The 18,975-nt window shown below is 45.7% G+C and overlaps 1 protein-coding gene across 2 annotated transcripts in view; it reads right to left on the bottom strand.

Annotated features, from left to right (window-relative positions):
* CNKSR3 (CNKSR family member 3) overlaps nucleotides 1-17,802 on the bottom strand; it is a 104,445-nt gene extending 86,643 nt beyond the window's left edge. Inside the window, exon 1 of one of the 2 annotated variants that reach the window (XM_021937714.2) lies at nucleotides 17,094-17,802. In XM_021937714.2, the coding sequence (XP_021793406.1) occupies nucleotides 17,094-17,145 (52 nt within the window). In that variant the 5' untranslated portion in view covers nucleotides 17,146-17,802. Of the gene's footprint in view, nucleotides 1-16,895; nucleotides 16,966-17,093 lie in introns of those variants that run through there. The other variant, XM_031667344.1, reaches the window with a different exon arrangement.
* Between the last annotated feature and the right edge of the window lie 1,173 nt (nucleotides 17,803-18,975).

The following is an 18,975-nucleotide window of genomic DNA, read 5'->3' as shown; positions in this document are numbered from 1 at the left end:
CCCCCATTAGCCACATTGCTCTGTGAAATCTTTCCCTCGTCACCCTAGTTAAAACTACATCCCCACTCCTCCAAATCCACCTGTGGCCCTTCCCAATGGCATCTATCACATCCACGTGCTATGAATTTTACAATCATCCTTCTACCCTACCAGAATATCAGCTCCGAGAAGATAGGAACTGCTGTCTCTTTCATTCATTGCCACATCCTTAGCTCTCAGACAGTGCATGGCACACAGCAGGCACTCAATAGATGTGTTTAATGAATGCACAGTGAATAGCAACCTTCTCCAGCCTTAGTGGAAGTGCCAATTAACTGAGCACTTTAGTTAACAGGCAATGAGTGAGGGGAGTTGGAGTTGGCCTGTATTCACCCATTCTCACATGGTTATAAAAAACTACCTGAGACTGGGTAATTTATAGAGAAAAGTTTAGTTGACTCATAGTTCTGCACGCTGTACAGGAGGCATGGCTGGGAGGCCTCAGAAACTGACAATCATGTCAGAAGGCGAAGAGGAGGCAGGCAGACATGGCAGCAATGGGGAGACAGCACCAAGGGGAAAGTGTTACACTCTGTCAATCAGATCTCGTGAGAACTCACTCACTATCATGAGAACAGCTGGGGGATATGTGCCCCCATGATCCAATCACCTCCCACCAGGTCCCTCCTCCAACACTAAGGATCACAGCTCGAGATGAGATTGGAGTGGGGACACAGAGCCAAACCATATCACAGCCCCTAATGTGTTCCAGTGACACTGAACTCCACTGAAAGCTTCACTTTCAGAGCTAGCTAGGATTAATAAGAAATCATTTCATAGTATCAGGTAAATTAGTATATCAGTCCGTTCTCACACAGCTATGACAACATACTTGAGACTGGGTAATTTATAAAGGAAAGAGGTTTAATTGATTTGCAGTTCCACATGGCTGGGGAGGCCTCAAGAAACTTACAATCATGGCGGAAGGGGAAGCAAACACGTCCTTCTTCACATTATGTCAGGAAGGAGAAGAATAAGAGGCAAGTGAAGCGGGAAGCCCCTTATAAAACCATCAGATCTCATGAGAACTCACTATCACGAGAATAGCATGGGGGAAACCGCCCCCATGATTCAATAACCTCCCGCTAGGTCCCTCCCATGACACGTGGGGATTATGGCAGCTACAATTCAAGATGAGATTTGGTTGGGGACACAGCCAAACCCTATCAATGGGGTTTGTTTTAATTTTAAAATCAGACAAGAGAAATTAGCAAGTTTTAATAGAACTGTCAAGGAAACAGAACATGGGGGAAGAGAAATATAAGAAAAATAATTTATAAGAAAAATAATCTATCATTTTATAGCTAATCCGATTAAGTAAAGGATTTATTAACCTAACCTGAGAGAAGGCATAGAAGAAATCACCTCTACTTCTAAGGGCTTATCGGGCCAATGATGAATAAGAAAACAGGCCACCCTTCCACCCTCTTCCTTCAGCACCAAACCTTGAAGAGCCCTACACACCCCTGATCCTCCCGTCAGTATTCCATTCACCCTCTTGCCTTGGCAATCCTAAGGAGGCACAAATCCCAGGGAAGTGGCTCACCCACCCAAACAGCAACTGCAGCCAGTTATGTTAGCCATAACTGCTTATCTCACCAAGCACTGGACGAGACTTCAGGGATTATGCCAAGATGCATTTTGCATTGATCAGCACTGATTTTAGATCTCCATTGACATGCTATCCTGTAGGTCTCTAATCCTCTGATTTTATTTTGTAGTCTATGACTTAGGATGCACTGTACAGAAATAATTCTGGGTGTCATATTCATGTATATTGCATCATTTCACACTCAAGCTTGAGGACTTGAATTTCAACTAACACTGCCCTATTCTAACACATTTCATGTGCCAGGCTGCATGATACTTGCACCTCATTAAAACATGACACAATTAGAATGCTGTAGTAAGAGAGGGCACTGCATTTTCTTAAACGTTTGAATCATGGAAGTATCCTTGTTGCTATCAAGGAAGATGTATCATCTACAAACTAGAACAGCTTTTGAGATTGGTATCTGTAAATTGTCCTCACTCTTAAACCCACATAGCAGTTCCTTCCCAGAACTCAACCCTTTTTTTTTTTTTTTAAGAGATAGCTTTTGGGCTTTTCTGTCGCCCAAGCTGTAGTACAGTGATATGATCATAGCTCACTGTATCCTCGAACTCCTAGGCTCAAACAATCCTCCTGCCTCTACCTCTCAAGTAGCTGGGACTATAGGTGTGCACAACCACACCCACTCATCTTTCAATTTTTTTTTTTTTTTTTTTTTGTAGAGACAGAGTCTCACTATGTTGTCCAGGCTGGTTTTAAACTCCTGACCTCAAGCTATCCTCCTGCCTCAGCCTCTCAAAGTGCTGGGATTACAGGCCTGAGCCACTGTGCCCAGCCTCAACGCATTTCTAATGATATATGGCCACACTAAGTCACTGAGGTACAAAACCTTGAGTTACAGTTCTCCCTCTCACCACTCCCACGTGCATTCAGACCCTGCCAGGGCACACAGAGGACTCCTATGCGGCGCCTCTCTCTGCATCCTTTCCCACCTTTGGGTTCCGAGGCCTCTGCTTGAGTTCACGCCCTTTCAACTCTCACCAGGAGACAGGTCCAACAGCCACCTCCTCAACCCTCCCCATTGCCACGGCTCCGTCATCAAGACACCACCTTTCAAAGCTCTGTATTATATCCCTATTATCTAGTGAATTCAGAACAAACTCGCTAACAGTCAGTGTCTCACAAAGTGTGATTCACAGATCACCCCAAAAGACTTACCTGGCCACCTGTTAGACGTGCAGCCCTCACTATACATGACGTTACCAGAATTTCTGGGAGTTAAAGCCAAGAACTGTTTCATCCTGACTAGTGACTCTGATGTCCACTAACAGCTAAGTACCCACACCCTAAATCTTGCATTCAAAAGACATGGCTAGACATATCTGGCTATGATGGACTAACATCTATCAAGCCAACCCCGACAAAACTAAAAAAGAAATAAAGACGAGCTGGCTGTTTGAAGGTAACAGAGAACAGCTAAGGCAGCCAGGACTTGAGGGGTCACAACCCTGGAAAGACATGAAAGTGAATCCAACCTTCTCTCCCACATTTCCCTTTAAGGCTTTTCTGGTTCCACAGCAGCCCGGAGGAGAGGCCAGGCAGGAAGCAGCCAGGGCTCTGAGTACAGGAGAAGCACCATCTGATTGCTTTAATAGGAGCAAACAAGAGAATAAAACCATCTTTCATTCTGTCCTCTATAGATAACCAATGTGGGCATTTTGATGTATTTCCTTCTAGTCTTTTTTAAACGTACAGTCACATAATCTCAGAATTTTAACACATGAGAGCATTAGAACCTAAAAACATTAAGTGACTACCCAAAGGTCAAATAGTCCCCATTAAATATATTTTAAAATCCACCTTGTCCCATTTACAAGAGCCCAATCATATATCTAAAAGAGAAAAGAAGTAGATACACTATTCCCTAGAATTTTTGAGTGGTAAGATTACAGGTTAAAATTAAGTAGATCGATTTGATTCATAATGCTAATGATGTAAATGTTTTTCCCTCGTCCTCAAAACCTTTTACCAGGCCAAACTTACATTGGTACCTCCTAAGTGCCTCTAGGGGAGAGGTCAGGCTCTGGAATCAAATGCCTCTTGATTCAAACCCTATTTGCTATCTACGCAAGCTCAGACACATCAGGGTTTGGTTTCCTTCACTCTAAGATGAAGATGATAAAAGCACCCGATATCAAATAAGCATTGTGAAGGCGAAATGAGATAATGCATGAGAAGCCTTAGCAAGAGCCTGGCCGTTAAAGCATCGTGATAAAGGCCGGGCGCTGTGGCTCACTCCTGCAATCCCAGCACTTTGGGAGGCTGAGGCAGGAGGATCATGCTGAGCTCAGGAATTTGAAACCAGCCTGGGAAACATAATGAGACCTCGTTTCTAATAAAGTTCAAAAAAAATTAGCCGGGTGTGGTGATGCATGCTTGTGGTTCCTGCTACTTAGGAGGCTGAGGCAGGAGGATCTCTTGAACCCCGGAGGTCAAAGCTGTAGTGAGCCCTGATTGTGCCAGTGTACTCCAGCCTGGGTGACAGAGGAAGACCCTGTCTCGAAAGCAAAACAGAGAGAGAGAGAGAGAAATGCTATACATCTCAGCTGCTCACCACTGCCTCCCTACTAAATTGCCAGCTTCCTGGACACAGATTTCATTTACACTTACTCACCTGCCTGTCCCTAGCATAAAGCAGAGTAATTGGTACAAAAAAGGAAATCTGTACTTTTTTTGGTTTTAGCTTTTAGAAAGGGAGTTAATGGTTGAAATAAAACCTAATGAAGGTTTATCAAAATGTCGTCCACAATAAATACGTATGGTATGTTTATCTGTATATGTGTGTATATAGACTTATGTATCTATATAGTCTGTATACTTACAATGCAGACTGAAAGGCTACAATATTCTCTACTGTTTAAGAAGTTTTGTAAATTGTGTTTTGGGGTGAGTACTATTCTGGATTAAGAACTGAAGCTGGTATGTTTCTTGTTTGTTTCATTTCCCCATGCAGAGCACCTTGAAGATGGAAAGAACCTTGAGTCAACAGGTAACTTACTAATTTACACAGGACCCCACTAACCAGCATGGAGATCGGGGGGCACACTTCCTATTTTAGGTGATATGTGAAAACTTTCTGTGCAAACACAAACAGCTCCTGTCAGAGGCCAATATTATACGGCCACTATGGGGAGGTAAACTCAACCAAGAGAAGCCAAATTCCTGTTTTTACCCTGAAGAGTAACTATTAAGTGGCTTGCTGAGTACATCAGGACATGAGTGTTTCTGGCTAAATAATACCTGCATGGAATTACACGTTGCAATTTTAGGAATAACGGAATTAGGTAAATAGGAAAAACAAATTACACATTAAAAAAGGTTTACTAAATAGCTGATGAATTACCATGTAGCCAATTTTATTCACATCTTACAGGTACGTTTCTCACTGGACAATTAACACCTGACCACTGCTGTCCACAGAGGAAACTGCAAACTGGCAGATACGTTTTGTTTGGTCTGTGTCAAAATAAAAGCTATAGACAATTTTGTGAACACTGGGAAATGTCACATAGAAACCCAGATTTACAGCTTCATTTGACAAGAACAAAAAAATGACAAAAATCAGAAGCTCTGGAAACTTTATATCCACAATCAGCAGAAACCAGACAACACATGGCTTTGGGTTTGCCGCAGTCTCCACCACTCCCTACTGTCACATGCCCCCAGACTGCAACTTCTGACATTGCCTCCTAGCCCCTGTAGGCATCCGTGTTTGCAATTCCTGTTACAAGTCTCAGGGCCATTCCCGGTCTTTGGTGTTCACTTCTGTAGTGTCTTTTTTATTCTGGATTCTCATGGGTTTTGCCAAAACTACAGGTTCAAATTCCATCTACACTGATTCAACGTTCACAACGTCTACCTGCTAAGACAAAAGAGCTTTTCGCTTTGAAATGCAACGTGTTTGTGACTCAGTATTTCTCTTTTCTGATTTTTCTTTCCCTCACTTCTCATCTCCATGCTTTGTTCAAAGCCAAATCCTGAGTGCTAAGTGAGGAAGCACAACTATCTTCTTGCAATGGAGTTGGCAGGGGTGGGTGTTACATTCTGCTCCCCTATTCAAGTCAGGTCTGGAAATTCCACATGAAAGCTAAACAGGTCCTTTCAGACCCATGAAACATGCCCCTCCTGTGTGTTCCTGGGCTGAGCACTCACAGGGACACAACGGAAGGATGCCCTGGGCTTGGGGTTTAGCAGGTGGCTAAAAGCCCAAGGGGATACCAGCTTTAACTCTTCCCTGTCTATTCTGCAGAAAGGACACTTACAAGCCAAGGTGCATTACTCATCCACTTAAATATGTCACCACTGTCCTTACTGGAAACATTGTCTTTCTTAATCAGTCATGACGTATTGGCAAAAAACTATTGACAGGCATTATGAGGAAGAGTCTGGTTTATATCACCTATTTCCATAGAGTCCACATGAGTGGTGCAGACCACTGCTTCTCCCATTTTAGCCTGTACCAGAATTCCCTGAGGAGTCTGTTAGCTTCCTGGATCCCACCCCCAAGTTTCTGATTCTGCAGGTCTGGGGTGGGGCCCAGGAATTTACATGTCTATATTCCCAGGTGAGGCTGGTGTTGAAGAAGTGAGTTTAATAACAATGGTGACAGGATGTTGAGAAGCCCCACATGTACGTGCCTGGGAAAGAGTCTCTTCAAAAGCTCGGTTTAAACACTTCAGGAGTCAGGTACAACCATCTTATATTTACAGGTACTCATTAGTTTCTCCATTCCATGGTGCCAATCTCTGCTGGTTTTTTTTTTTTTTTTTATTTGAGTGGTTCTTTTAGTAGAGACAGGGTCTCACTATGTTGCCCAAGTTGATCTCGAACTCCTGAGCCCAAGCCATCCTCCTGCCTCAGCCTCCCAAAGTGCTGGGATTATAGGCGTGAGCCACTATGCCCGGCCTGTCCATCTCTGATTTGATCCAAGAAAGAATGAAGAATTTCTCCAGGTCCAGGAAGGGTTTTTCTTTAATCAGCTTTATGTAAAATTCTTCAAATTGGCCTAGAGGTGCTTAGAATCAAACCACTTCAAACCATGTGTCTCTAGGCATCTTACTAGCAAAGAGTATTTATGTTTTCTTAAATACTTATTAGTAACAATTTAAGGCTTTAGTGTACAGAGTTGTTTCCTAAATGCCACCCACAGTCGTGTCATCTGCTCATGGTTAGTTTAAGACTCCAGTTGGAATCCCTGTTAAGATGGTGCTGACAACTTTAACAGGTGTTACATGAAGTCTGATCCACCCTACATATTAAGCTAGTTTTCCTCTATTTCAAAGATCATATTCCAACTAGTATTTTGACTTGATTCTCCTGAAGACATTGTAATGTAAAATTACTGAAAGAACATGCAAAATTGTTCAATTAATGCATATGTAAGTAAAATTAGAAACACACACACACACACATCCACTCCCAAACCCAAAGCACTGAATTTCCCCTCTCTGCAAATCTCTGAAAATAGGAAATAGAATGCTTCCTTTCACTAAAAGGTTATCCTCGGGAAAGCATGATTCAGATTATCATAATCGCCGCCTTTTCTGATAGAAAGCACGTAGGGGTTTTCCTCTGATGGAACTGACAGACTGGCTCCTTTCTGGGGACTCACAGCTGGGTGTGAGCAAGGGATTAAGGCTTCCGGGTTATTCTAATATCAGCCTCCCCTCCCTCAGCTCCCTCTCCCACTCCTTCCCCGCTATGGAGAAGTGATATATTATGTGTTTAAAACTATGCCCAGCTTCTGTTGAAAATGTATCAAAATACCATCTATTCCACCAACAGTATGGAAGCTACAGTTTCTAAAGCAAAAATTAGGATAGTCTGTCAGTAAAGCAAAATATTTTAAGTCAGATATACCAGTTTCTTTACTCAAATACTTTAAAAGTTACCACATAGAAAACTTTCTAATTTCTCCATCTTATTGACTCACATTCTAAGGAGCTGCTTTGCCTTAATAAACACAGCCGCATTTGCCCTTCTGATCCCAGGTTTAAAAATGTTCCATCAGCCATTTGATGTCAAAGAAAACAAAGTAGGCTAAGTCCAATTTCACAAAAACCCTATTCATAGATGAATAAACAGCTTCAGAAACTGTAGCCCCAGCAAAAAGTGCCAGAAAACAATGATATGAACAAAGCAAAAGACAGAGGGCGCTCTCTATTCTAAATGACCATGTTACAAGGCCAGAGAGGAGCCAGCGGGAAAGCAAAGGAGAGCATCTACCTACCTTAGCCCTGGCAGGAGGGGAAAGAATGGGCAGACATCCCAACTTCAAATCTAACGTTTACATTACTGAGATTGGAAGTTGTCAATGACCCAGCTGCAACTAGAACTTCATTTCACAAAGGCTGGAACCACCAACACCTGAATCCAAGACACCATCGCCTCCAGAATACTGCAATGCCTTCCAGCTGGATTTCCTGAATTCACTTCTGCACCAAAAGCCTGACTGATCTTTCAACACACAGATCAAATACTGTCACTCTCTGCTTTCCAACACAACTATAAAAAATATTGCACCTCCCTGACCATGACTTGTAAGACCCTACATGATCTGGCCCCTGTGTGTGTCTCTCCCTCATCTGCTTTTCATCCACCACCCCCACCCTCGCTCTCATGACCCCACCACAACTTCCTTTTCTCAAACCCTCCAAGCCCATTCCCACCTCAGGGCCTGTGCATGAGTTATTCCCTCTCCTACAATGCCCTTCTCCCTAATTTTCTGATCGCCGGTTCCTTCCTACCTTTCATGCCTACATGTCACCTCTGAAAGGCTTCCCTGATGACTTCATCCAAAGGAGTCCCCCACCCAGTCCCTCTCCCTCACCTCTCTGCTTTATTTTCTGATTCATGCTTATCAGTAGAAATTTTCTTATTCATCTGTTTTGTGGTTGGTGGTGGCATTTGTCACCCACACATCCACCACACTAAAGCAGGGACTATGGATTCCCAGCACTTAGAACAATACCTAAAACCGAGAAGGTCCTCCTAAGAACAGGGCGAAAGCGTCCAAGGAAACAATGAGAAAACGGAAGACGGACTTAATTTAACTTACCTCTGTATAACAACAAAAGGGTGAATAGAATTGTCATAAATTATTAGTAAGCACGTGAAGGGTGACACTCAGCCACAACAATATTAAATATTTAAATAAAAATGCCCCAATTACACTACCAGTTAACTTGAGTTATTGATTATGAAATAATAAGTGGGTGAACACATATGCCATACGTTATGCAAGAGGCATTCCCTGTATTTATTTCCTCTTTTAATTCCACACATATGCCATACATTATACAAAGGGCTTTCCTTTTATTTTGGAGATGGAGTTTTGCTCTTGTCGCCCAGGCTGGAGTGCAATGGCACGATCTCAGCTCACCGCAACCTCTGCCTCCCGGGTTCAAGAGATTCTCCTGCCTCAGTCTCCTGAGTAGCTAGGATTACAGGCGCACGGCACTACGCCCAGCAAATTTTTTTTTTTTTAGTAGAGACGGGGTTTCACCATGTTGGCCAGGCTGGTCTCAAACTCCTGACCTTAGGTGATCTACCCGCCTCGGCCTCCCAAAGTGCTGGGATTACAGGCGTGAGCCACCACACCCAGCCTCCCACACTTGTTGGTTAGGAAGGAACTAGAAGGTACCATCTGGATAGAGGAGGAACCAGGGACGGGACAGGACCACAGAACAGAAGCCTTCTGTGAAGCCTGGTCCCAGCTCCTCACCTCTGGACCTTGGACAACTCATTTCACTTCCAAAAGCCTCCTCCATGCTGCTCATCTGCAGTGGAAACTGCCTTCCTGTGCATCTCCAGGCTTGGGAAGAGTCCAATGAGAACAAATGCAGAAGTGCCCTGCAGAGTTCATGAAAATAACATCTGATTTTTTCACTTAAAGCCTACATAATGGGTAAGCCAGTGATGACACACCAGAAATAACATAAATGAGAGGACAGAGGGAAAGCAAGGCAGAACACTCAGGTCGGGGAGCTAGAAGACAACAGGCTGGGTGAAAAGAGAGGCAGTGACACAGGCATGGGGACACAGACGGGAGGGCCCCTCTCGGTTCCTCACAACAAGGGGAATGCACAAAGGAGCCAAAGCAGGAGCTGTCACTCGCCAGTCTCCATGGATAAAGGATGGAGACACCCCAGCCTCAGTGCGACACATAGATTTGTGCCAAATTTTGAGATCTGCCACGGTTATTTATTCCTGAAAAGACATTTGGTGTCATTTCCCATCAACAATAAAATCTCCACCAAAAGTCAGCTCAGTGTAGTAAACGCCGTGTGGTCACCAACTATAGGATGGTGTGACTAGCCAAAAGCCCATCTCATCCTCCCAGGTCCTACTGAGGATCCTAAGAACAAACTTCAACCACAGTGACCACTGACCACCCCACAACTCCCTTCTGGCTACTTGTGTTAAAGATTTTTTTAAAGGGGGGCAGGGGGCAGTCTGAGCATGGTGACTCCCACCTGTATAATTCCAACACTTTGGGAGACCGAGCAGGGGGGATCACTGCAGACCAGGAGTTCCAGAGATCAGCCTGGGCAATACCACAAGACCCATCTCTACAAAGATTTTTTTTTTTTATTAGCCAGGTGTGGTGGCATGTGCCTGTGGTCCCAGATACTTGGGAGGTTGACACAGGATGTTCACTCAAGCCTCAAGCCCTGGAGATTGAGGCCACAATAAGCTATGATCGTGCCACTGCATTCTAGCCTGGGCCACAGAGCAAGACCCTGCCCTTATTTTCTTTTCCTTTTTTTTTTTTTTTTTTTTTTTTTTGAGACGGAGTCTGGCTCACCGCAAGCTCCGCCTCCCAGGTTCACGTCATTCTCCTGCCTCAGCCTCCTGAGTAGCTGGGACTACAGGCGCTCGCCACCACGCCCGGCTAATTTTTTGTATTTTTTTAGTAGAGACGGGGTTTCACCATGTTAGCCAGGATGGTCTCGATCTCCTGACCTCATGATCCGCCCGCCTCAGCCTCCCAAAGTGCTGGGATTACAGGCGTGAGCCACCACGCCCGGCCTTTTTTTTTTTTTTTTTTAAGGCTGTTATAAGAACTCTTCAAGGAATAAGGAAGAAACCTCAAGGGAAATGTCTCATTTATTTTACTAAGAATTGCCTGATGCTGTTGCTAGGTGGTGCTTATAAATATAAGCACACACCGTAAGACTGGTTTTTTGCCTTAATTAGTGGCCAAGTCAAGCATCCTCAAATTAAGTGTCATCATTCCAGATTGTAAATGAAACAGCTGGAGTACATACCAGACCAGATAGCCCAACACTACAGTAGCAGGACTCCAGCAAAGTTTGAAAATACGTCTGCAGCTACGTGCTAGAACAGTGCTTCTCTAACTGTGATGGGTGCATGAATCGCCAGGGGATCTTATTAAAATACAGATTCCGATTCACCAGGCCCAAGCTTCTGTATCTCTAACGAGCTCCCAGGTGATGCTGAAGTTGCTGGTCACAGACCAGGTGCCAGACAGGGGCCAACAGTTGACAGCAAAACCATCCTATGCCATCCTCACTGCAAGCCCAGGTACAATTTTTTAGAAGTGAGGAAATATGGGTCCAACTAATTTACCCAAGGAGAGTTCATGATATTTGCAAGAGGTATTTATCACTCCAGTAATCAAGAACCTTCCTGATCCTCTGACCAGCTGGCAAATGGCGGAGAAATCTCTTTGACACTGACAGGTGCTCCTGGATGATAAGAATGCACCTTATGAAAGACTTGACTGCTCAGAGAGAACAGTTTGTGTCCTGGAGCTATAGGAAAAAGGAAAAGAGGAAGCAATAAAAACAAGGAGTAGAAATTTATAGAGAGCTTACATAAGATCACACAGTCAAAACCAGAACTGGGATACTGAGCCCATGCTCTGAACCACTCAGCTCGACCACCTGGTACAAGTAATCAAAGTGACAAAGTGATGGAGTTTGGGAGAGCCCCAGAGAGACCACCACTAATAATTAGGGGACCCTGAGCAAATTCTCTCTCTCTGCTTCAGTTTCTTTAATATGGGCTGGAAATGATTCATACACCTCACTGGGTTTTCTAAGGATGAAATGAAAGAGGCTGGACGGGGGCAGTGCCTCACATTTGTAATACCAGCACTCTGGGAGGCCGAGGTGGGAGGATCACTTGAGCTCAGGACAAGATCAGCCTGGGCAACAGAGTGAGACCCCATCCTGCATTAAAAAATAATAATAATAAGTAAAGAATTTTTATAATGAGGGAGCCTAAATAAAGCACTTAGAACAGTGTCTGCCAAGATAATAAATGCATCAATCCATGTTTTTCTGTTATTAAGAGAATTTTATCACTGGAGTGCAGGAGAGAGACTGGAACCAAGGAGAGGGTGGAATGAAGAGCTTTTCTGAACTATGGCCAAATGGTAGACCTACAGCTGCTAAAAGAAAAAGGCCTCCCTTTCCCAGGGACCACAGAGGCTAAAAGAAAAGGTATAACCTAAACTGGAATCAAGGTAACAAAATGAACTGCCTCTGTCTGGACGGCGGCATGAAGGGCCTAACCGTGCAAGGTAGTACATTGTAGTTGACCTATGATGTATCAGATCTCTATAGTTAACTTGGAAATTCCAGCCTTTCCATGACCAAATAGTGAAGCACCTTAAGATTGCTATTCGTCATAAACAAATAGACATGACAGGGAAAGAGCAGGGCCCGTGGCTTAGACCTTGAGCAAGAAAGCCTCCTTTTCTCTTGGTTGGTGATGGGGACTGCTACCAAAACTAGCAGCACCAGAACCTGGCCAGAGACTTCTCTCCTGGGACCAAAGCTGGGTGTTATAGACGTGCTGACTCAACTACACAATTTTATTATTATTATTATCTTTTTTTTTTTTTTTTGAGACGGAGTCTTGCTCTGTCGCCCAGGCTGGAGTGCAGTGGCACGATCTCGGCTCACTGCAAGCTCCGCCTCCCGGGTTCACGCCATTCTCCTGCCTCAGCCTCCCCAGTAGCTGGGACTACAGGCGCCCGCCACCATGCCCGGCTAATTTTTTTGTACTTTTTAGTAGAGACGGGGTTTCACCGTGTTAGCCAGAATGACCTGGATCTCCTGACCTCATGATCCGCCCGCCTCGGCCTCCCAAAGTGCTGGGACTACAGGCGTGAGCCACCGCGCCCCGCCAACTACAGTTATTGACAGCCTACCCACTCTAGGCTGATCAACGGCCAAGGCTAGGACAGTTCTGCTGGGACAACCAGTCCCACTTCTTCCTCGTCGAAGGCACTCCCCAGTGGCCTTAAAGCAGAAACATGACTTGTGGTAGCTGCATTCCACAATGAAATTTCTCATATTTAAATCAAGCTTAGAGAAAAGGACCTCATATAAGTTCAGATTTTGACCTAAGAAGATTGAACAGGAATGAAGATATAACTGTATTTCTAAAACACGGCTGGATGTAAGTAGGGAATGTGGCACATGTCTACTCTGAGAACTGAGCTATGAAAATCAGTGCATGTAAATCCCTGTTGCCTGCCTACCAATATCTATTCTCCCCTTTTTCCTCTCTGACCAAACTCCAAGTTTTTTTTCAGGGTCACAATGTACCAAACTTAAAAAAAAAAAGAAAGGAAGGGAAAAAGAAAAAAGGAAGAAGAAAAGAAAAGGAAAGAAAAAGAAAGGGAGCAAAGGGAAGGAAGGAAAGAAGGAAGGAAGGAAGGAAGGAAGGAAGGAAGGAAGGAAGGAAGGAAGGAAGGAAGGAAGGAAGGAAGGAAGGAAGGAAGGGAGGGAGGGAGGTGGGAGGGAGGGAGGGAGGGAGGGAGGGAGGAGAAGAGAAGAAGAAACAAAAGAAGGAAAAAGAAAGAAATTACAGCGACTAGCCCTCCCTGCTGCATGAGGTGGCCATGTCACATTTCTGGCACCTGAGATGTAAGCCAGGTCACTTGATAGTTTTTCAAATAACTCTTTAAAGGGGAATACTTGGCTGCTATCTGTCTTCTGTCTTCCATGAGTCTCCCTTCTGCCTGGAATAGGAAGACAATCATGCAGGAGCCGCCACCTTGCACTGAAGCACTAAGTATGAAAATGAACACCATGTGCCAGGCCATACCCTATGCCAAGTGCTACGAATGGCTGGAACAAGATGGCAGCGCCATGGAACCCCCTACATGTTGTAAAAGATCATTTGCTTTGCAAAGGCTTTTACTGAATTGACTGGCAAGGCGCCACGAACTAGGAATAAATTTGATTTACAAATAACTTTCTCACATGAACTAAAGACAGAGAATAACACAGACATATACTGGATGAGTCTCCTCCACTAACATGCTATTCAGACCGAATCCTGAAGATCTATTCACAAATGTAAAGATTCTCGGTGTGGTCTAGGTGTGGCCTTGGGAAGAAACTCCTGAGAAAATGGAGTGGAGTGAAGCCAAACCACCTGCTCTGCTGGGTGACATCGGTCAATCACTCTGTGACTCAGTTTCCTCAACTGCAAAATGGAAATAACTGTTCCTACCTCAAAGGTGGTTGTGCCTATTAAATGAGCTGATATTTGTACAATGCTTAGACATGTACCTGATACACTGCTTAATAATTACTGAGGATCCACTAACATTATGGTAAAATTGGTGACAGTGTAGCTAAACACTAATAATAAAAGCCAGACAGATTAATTCATTCTGTAGACAACAACTTATTTCCTAAGGCACACATCTGTCAAATAACAAGGACATGAGATCCAGCTGTCGCCTGTGGCCAGGTTTAGACAGTTTTAAATCTAAGGCCTTCAATGGTTCTTATAATCGCCCTACCCAGATTCATGCAATACCAAGAGTCACAAAGTCTACATGAAGAGCTGCTTATCAGTAGCATGTATTTATAAAATAAAGGTTAGGTAAAGAGATTAGCAAAGAGCACTAAAAATAGTCCTATAAGCAAACAAGCTTTTGTAAGTCGACAGTTCATTAAAAAGTCAATACTTGAGCATCATTATTGTGAGAAATATTCAAGTAATGGGTCATGCAACTTGGAAGATTGCAGCCTCTTATCATCTTAGCCATCTTTTTTAGATTGGAACACAGAAAGTATCCAGATCTTTCTACAAGGCTGTATTTCAGGGTCCAAAAGGGCACAGGCAAAGTGTAATGTAGCCAAGTGCCAACCACAGGTATGTAACCTAATAAGTATCGTAGGTATTGAGCCAGCCATAGATATTCGTTTCAGGTCAGGAGAAAACTTTTCCTAGATGAAAGTAATCTCAACTAACTCATAACGTCAAGGCAACTGGATAACAAAAACATGCTTTAATCTACTCTCCCTTTTAAATACTCAACAAACATAACAGGATGTGATTTTACACTTCTTTTCCAATCCCAAGAGGGACCAAAAAAAAAAAAAAAAGACAAAGTCTTGAGGGTGTGAAGATCTCACTCCATCATCTTCCTGTGTGCCTGTTACCATTTTTCTGGTTGTACATTATCAACTAAGCTGGCAGAGGCTCAGAAAAGCCAGGGTGATAAGATGTAACCCTTTCTTTCCTCTACAGAAGAACTGTCCAATAGAAATATAGTGGAAGCCACAAATATGAGCCACGTGTAATTTTAGATTTTCTAGGAAACATACATAAGAAGGTAAAAATAAACAGGTGAAGTTTATTTTAGTAATATCTTTTATTTAACCTATCAAAATACTATCTTTCCACATATAATAAAAAGTATTAAGATATTTCGTGTTCTTTTTTTTTCATACCAAGTCTTCAAATGCCATGTGTATTTTAGACTTACAGCACATTGCAATTCTAACCAGCCACATTTCAAGGGCTGGAGAGCCACAAGTGGTACTGGTTACTAAGCTGGACAGAGCGGTTCTAGAAGTCAATAGTAGGTGAAATTTGCAGTGTCTCAAGTTGACTTTATGAGGGACATACAGATAAAATAGATATCAACTCAGTTTCAGCAAGTTGCCAGACTACGGAATTTGGTAGCATCTTGAATGAAGGAACACACCTCATTTCAAACTAGTGTGGGCATGGATGGCTTTTAAGCTAATGCTTCCTACCAAGTACTGGCAATGCCACTTACTCTTTGGGAAACCTAGTCACCAATGCAAAAACCATGTGTTGTTTTTAGCTTCATTTTACATAGGAGTCCAGGAAATTCTGCTCACTTGACAAACCCGTTCTCAAGGAATTCTCCCAGAGGAGCAGGAAATGGTCAGACATACCCCGCTGACACACCCCACACACCTCGGACATCCTATTCCACGTGGTCTACGTGTAAGTCACAGGCATGAGAAATGAGATGTAGCGGTGATCAGCTTTCATTATGCTGCAGCTATGGGTGGGACGGTTTGAAAGCTGACCTGGTCTTACCAGTATTACCTACCTCGCAGGCTTACTGTGATGACCAAGGGCAGTAACAGAGAGAGCTCTTAGCAAACTGTAAAGCGCTATAAAATTCTAGTTAGTACTGAGAAAGAACACCATTCCTCACCTGGAAGAGCAGATAGAAAAACAAATACTACCTCGAAACAGAGATGTTGGGGGTGGGGGGAAACTATGAAAATACAGATTGTTCTTGGTGGACTTTGTTCTCTTGCAAGTACAGAAAAAGGTTGAGTAAACTCTAGTACCTTTCCCTCGAAATCGTGGGAGACACTGAAAAGTAAGCGAGCCAGCTAGGAGGACAAGCTTCTACCTCTGCTCATTCCCCCCAGCGCCCCAGTCCCACTGCCTTCCTCATCCCAAATACTGTATGAATCAAGACAGTGATTCCAAACAATTAGATTTCTCCTTCCCAGGGCTTCCTTGTGGCCTGAAAATGCAGCGCCACCGGGGATACTGGCGCCTCCCGCAGCAAAAGTCACTGCCTTCCCGGGAGTCCTGGCTGGAGGTTTCTCTCCGGCGCAAATGCCACGGTGTTGGCTCTTGCGCCGCCCTCTCGCCTTCTCCAACAAAAACAGACAGGCTTGGCGACCCGCCGGAGTCTCCCTCTACCTGTCCGACCGCCCCGTCATGCCTGCGGACGGCTCTGGGCAGGCGGCATGGACGAGGTCCGGCGGGAGTCACCCACACAAAGGCGCCTTGTGCCTCTGCGCTCGGGTCCCCGAGTCGCCGGGCACCGCACCCGGGCCAGGCAGGGAGAGCGCCCCCCGGCCCGAGTGCCGAGTCCGGAGATCCACATCACCAGCCCTCAACCTCCACAGAAAGGCCACCCCTACTCCCTGGTTTAAGGATGGGGCTCCCCTCGGTTTGCCACAATCCGCACCCCGGAAAGGAAGAGCTCGGAGCAGGTATGAGAGATACCGGCGCACAGGCCACTCGGCAGAAGTTTGCATTGTCACCGGGCTGCGCCCTCACCGCTTCTCGCCGGGAGGAAGGGCCAAGCACCCCCTACCCCAGTTCCCCGCCCAACCATCCCCGAGGCTGGAGGACTCTGGACACTCTCCCCGCAAGGCCCGCGCACCTCTAGTCCAGTCCACCACTTGTTTGGGGCTCCACTTGGTCACGGGTTCCATGGTAAACGGCTTCGCCTCTCGCTGGGTTGAAGAGTCGGAGATAAAGTGTTGCTGCCTGTGCTCCGGTGGCCCTTCCCGGGAGGGCGCGCCCACGGCTGCTCCCTTGCGCCCGAGCGACTTCGTCAAGGCTGCATGGCCGCGGTCAGCGGGTCGTCCCAGCGCAGCTCCGCCAGGGGAGCCTGGCCCTCTCCCTCCAGCTGCCACAGTCCAGCTGCAGCTCCTTCTTCCCCCGCCGCCGCCGGGATCCTGGGCACAGCTGCTGCTCCTGGGCGACGGCAGCTGCAGGCACGCCGGGCTGCGACCCCAGACCCCTGGCCTCGGCTCGGCACGGGAGCCTCCCGGCCCGGGACCACTTCCTTAGTTCTCCTGAGGCGCGATCGGCTCTCTCTCGGCCCGTCTTCTCGCCGGCTGGTTCCCCGGGGTCCCCGCTCCGCGTGCGCCGGCGTCCCGGAGCCTTCCCGGCGCAGGTCCCACCTCCTGCGCCGCCCTCCCGTGCCGCACTGGCAGGGAAGAGCGCAGAGCGTGCGCGCTGGGGTTGCAAAGTTTCAGCTCCGGTCACTGCAAACCGAATAAAAGAGAGGGCGGGGCCGAGGGGGCCAGGGAAACTCGTGGGAGGGGGCGGGTCCGCCCGAAGCGGCCGACTCCGGTTACTTTCCCTCTCTAAGCCGGTCTGGCTCACACCCGCAGCGTCCTGGGCCGTGCTTTCCTTTTCAAGGGGCGGGTTGTAGATCGCGCGCGCACCCTGGAGAGCCTGCTGGCTTGTGTGAGGCCCTGGCCCTGTGGGTAGCAGAACACTCTGTCTCGCTGTGAGCAACAATACACTTAAAAAAAAAAAAAAAAGGAAGATCTGCATGTTCTGTTCATTTCAAATGCTTTATGTCATAATACTACTCTGCCATTAAGCCGTCATTTTAAGTTTCTTAAAGTAGAACATTTTTTTTTTTTTTAGATGGAGTCTCCCTCTGTCGCCCAGGCTGGAGTGCAGTGGTACGATCTCAGCTCACTGCAGCCTCTGCCTCCCAGGTTCCAGCGATTCTCCCGCCTCAGCCTCCCGAGTAGCTGGGATTACAGGCGCCCGCCACTGCGCCCGGCTAATTTTTGTATTTTTAGTAGAGACGGGGTTTCACCATATTGGCCAGACTGGTCTCGAAATCCTGACCTGAGGTGATCCGCCCGCATTGGCCTCCCGAAGTGCTGGGATTACAGGCCTGAGCCACCGCGCCAGGCCAGAACAATTTTTTTTCATTTATATGTTGACTGAAATCGTAACAATGTAACTCTTTTAATGCTATTGCTATGAAATTTCAACTTTGCGACTAAAATTAGATTGATGGCTTTTAGCGTTATATTTTGCTATATTATAATTTCATATTTACAGCGTGAGCTAATGCTCCTTTGGATTAGTCATTAACCGTGAAAGGAAAGTTGTTAGCCAACAACAACAACAAAAAATAGCTCGTGCACAATTTCAGCGCCTGGCAGGGGGAGGGTCCTTCCATATTCATGGACTCCAACTGGGGCCAGAGTTAACGCTAAACTGGGGGAAAATCTAATTTGAATGCCTGCCTCTCCTTCAAGTTCTCCCTGCATCCTAACTGTCTCCCCCACCCCTGCCACCCTCGCCACCACCCTTCCCCTCACCCCCCAACACCCCACCCCAACCCCCTGCCCCCCCAGCAACCCTCTACCTCCCACTCTTTTGGTACTGAATGACTCTTACTTCACCACGGTTATTTATTTACATCTTCCTCTTGAGACTATTAACCCCTGTGAGGGCAGAACCTACTTGATCTAGCAATACGTAACTGAACGAAGTACAACATTTTTGCG

This window comes from Papio anubis, chromosome 6, assembly GCF_008728515.1.
Source record: "Papio anubis isolate 15944 chromosome 6, Panubis1.0, whole genome shotgun sequence".
Taxonomy (NCBI): Eukaryota; Metazoa; Chordata; class Mammalia; order Primates; family Cercopithecidae; genus Papio; species Papio anubis.
The sequence above is the reverse complement of the archived record's forward strand: the minus strand, read 5'-3'. Positions and strand labels throughout refer to the sequence as shown.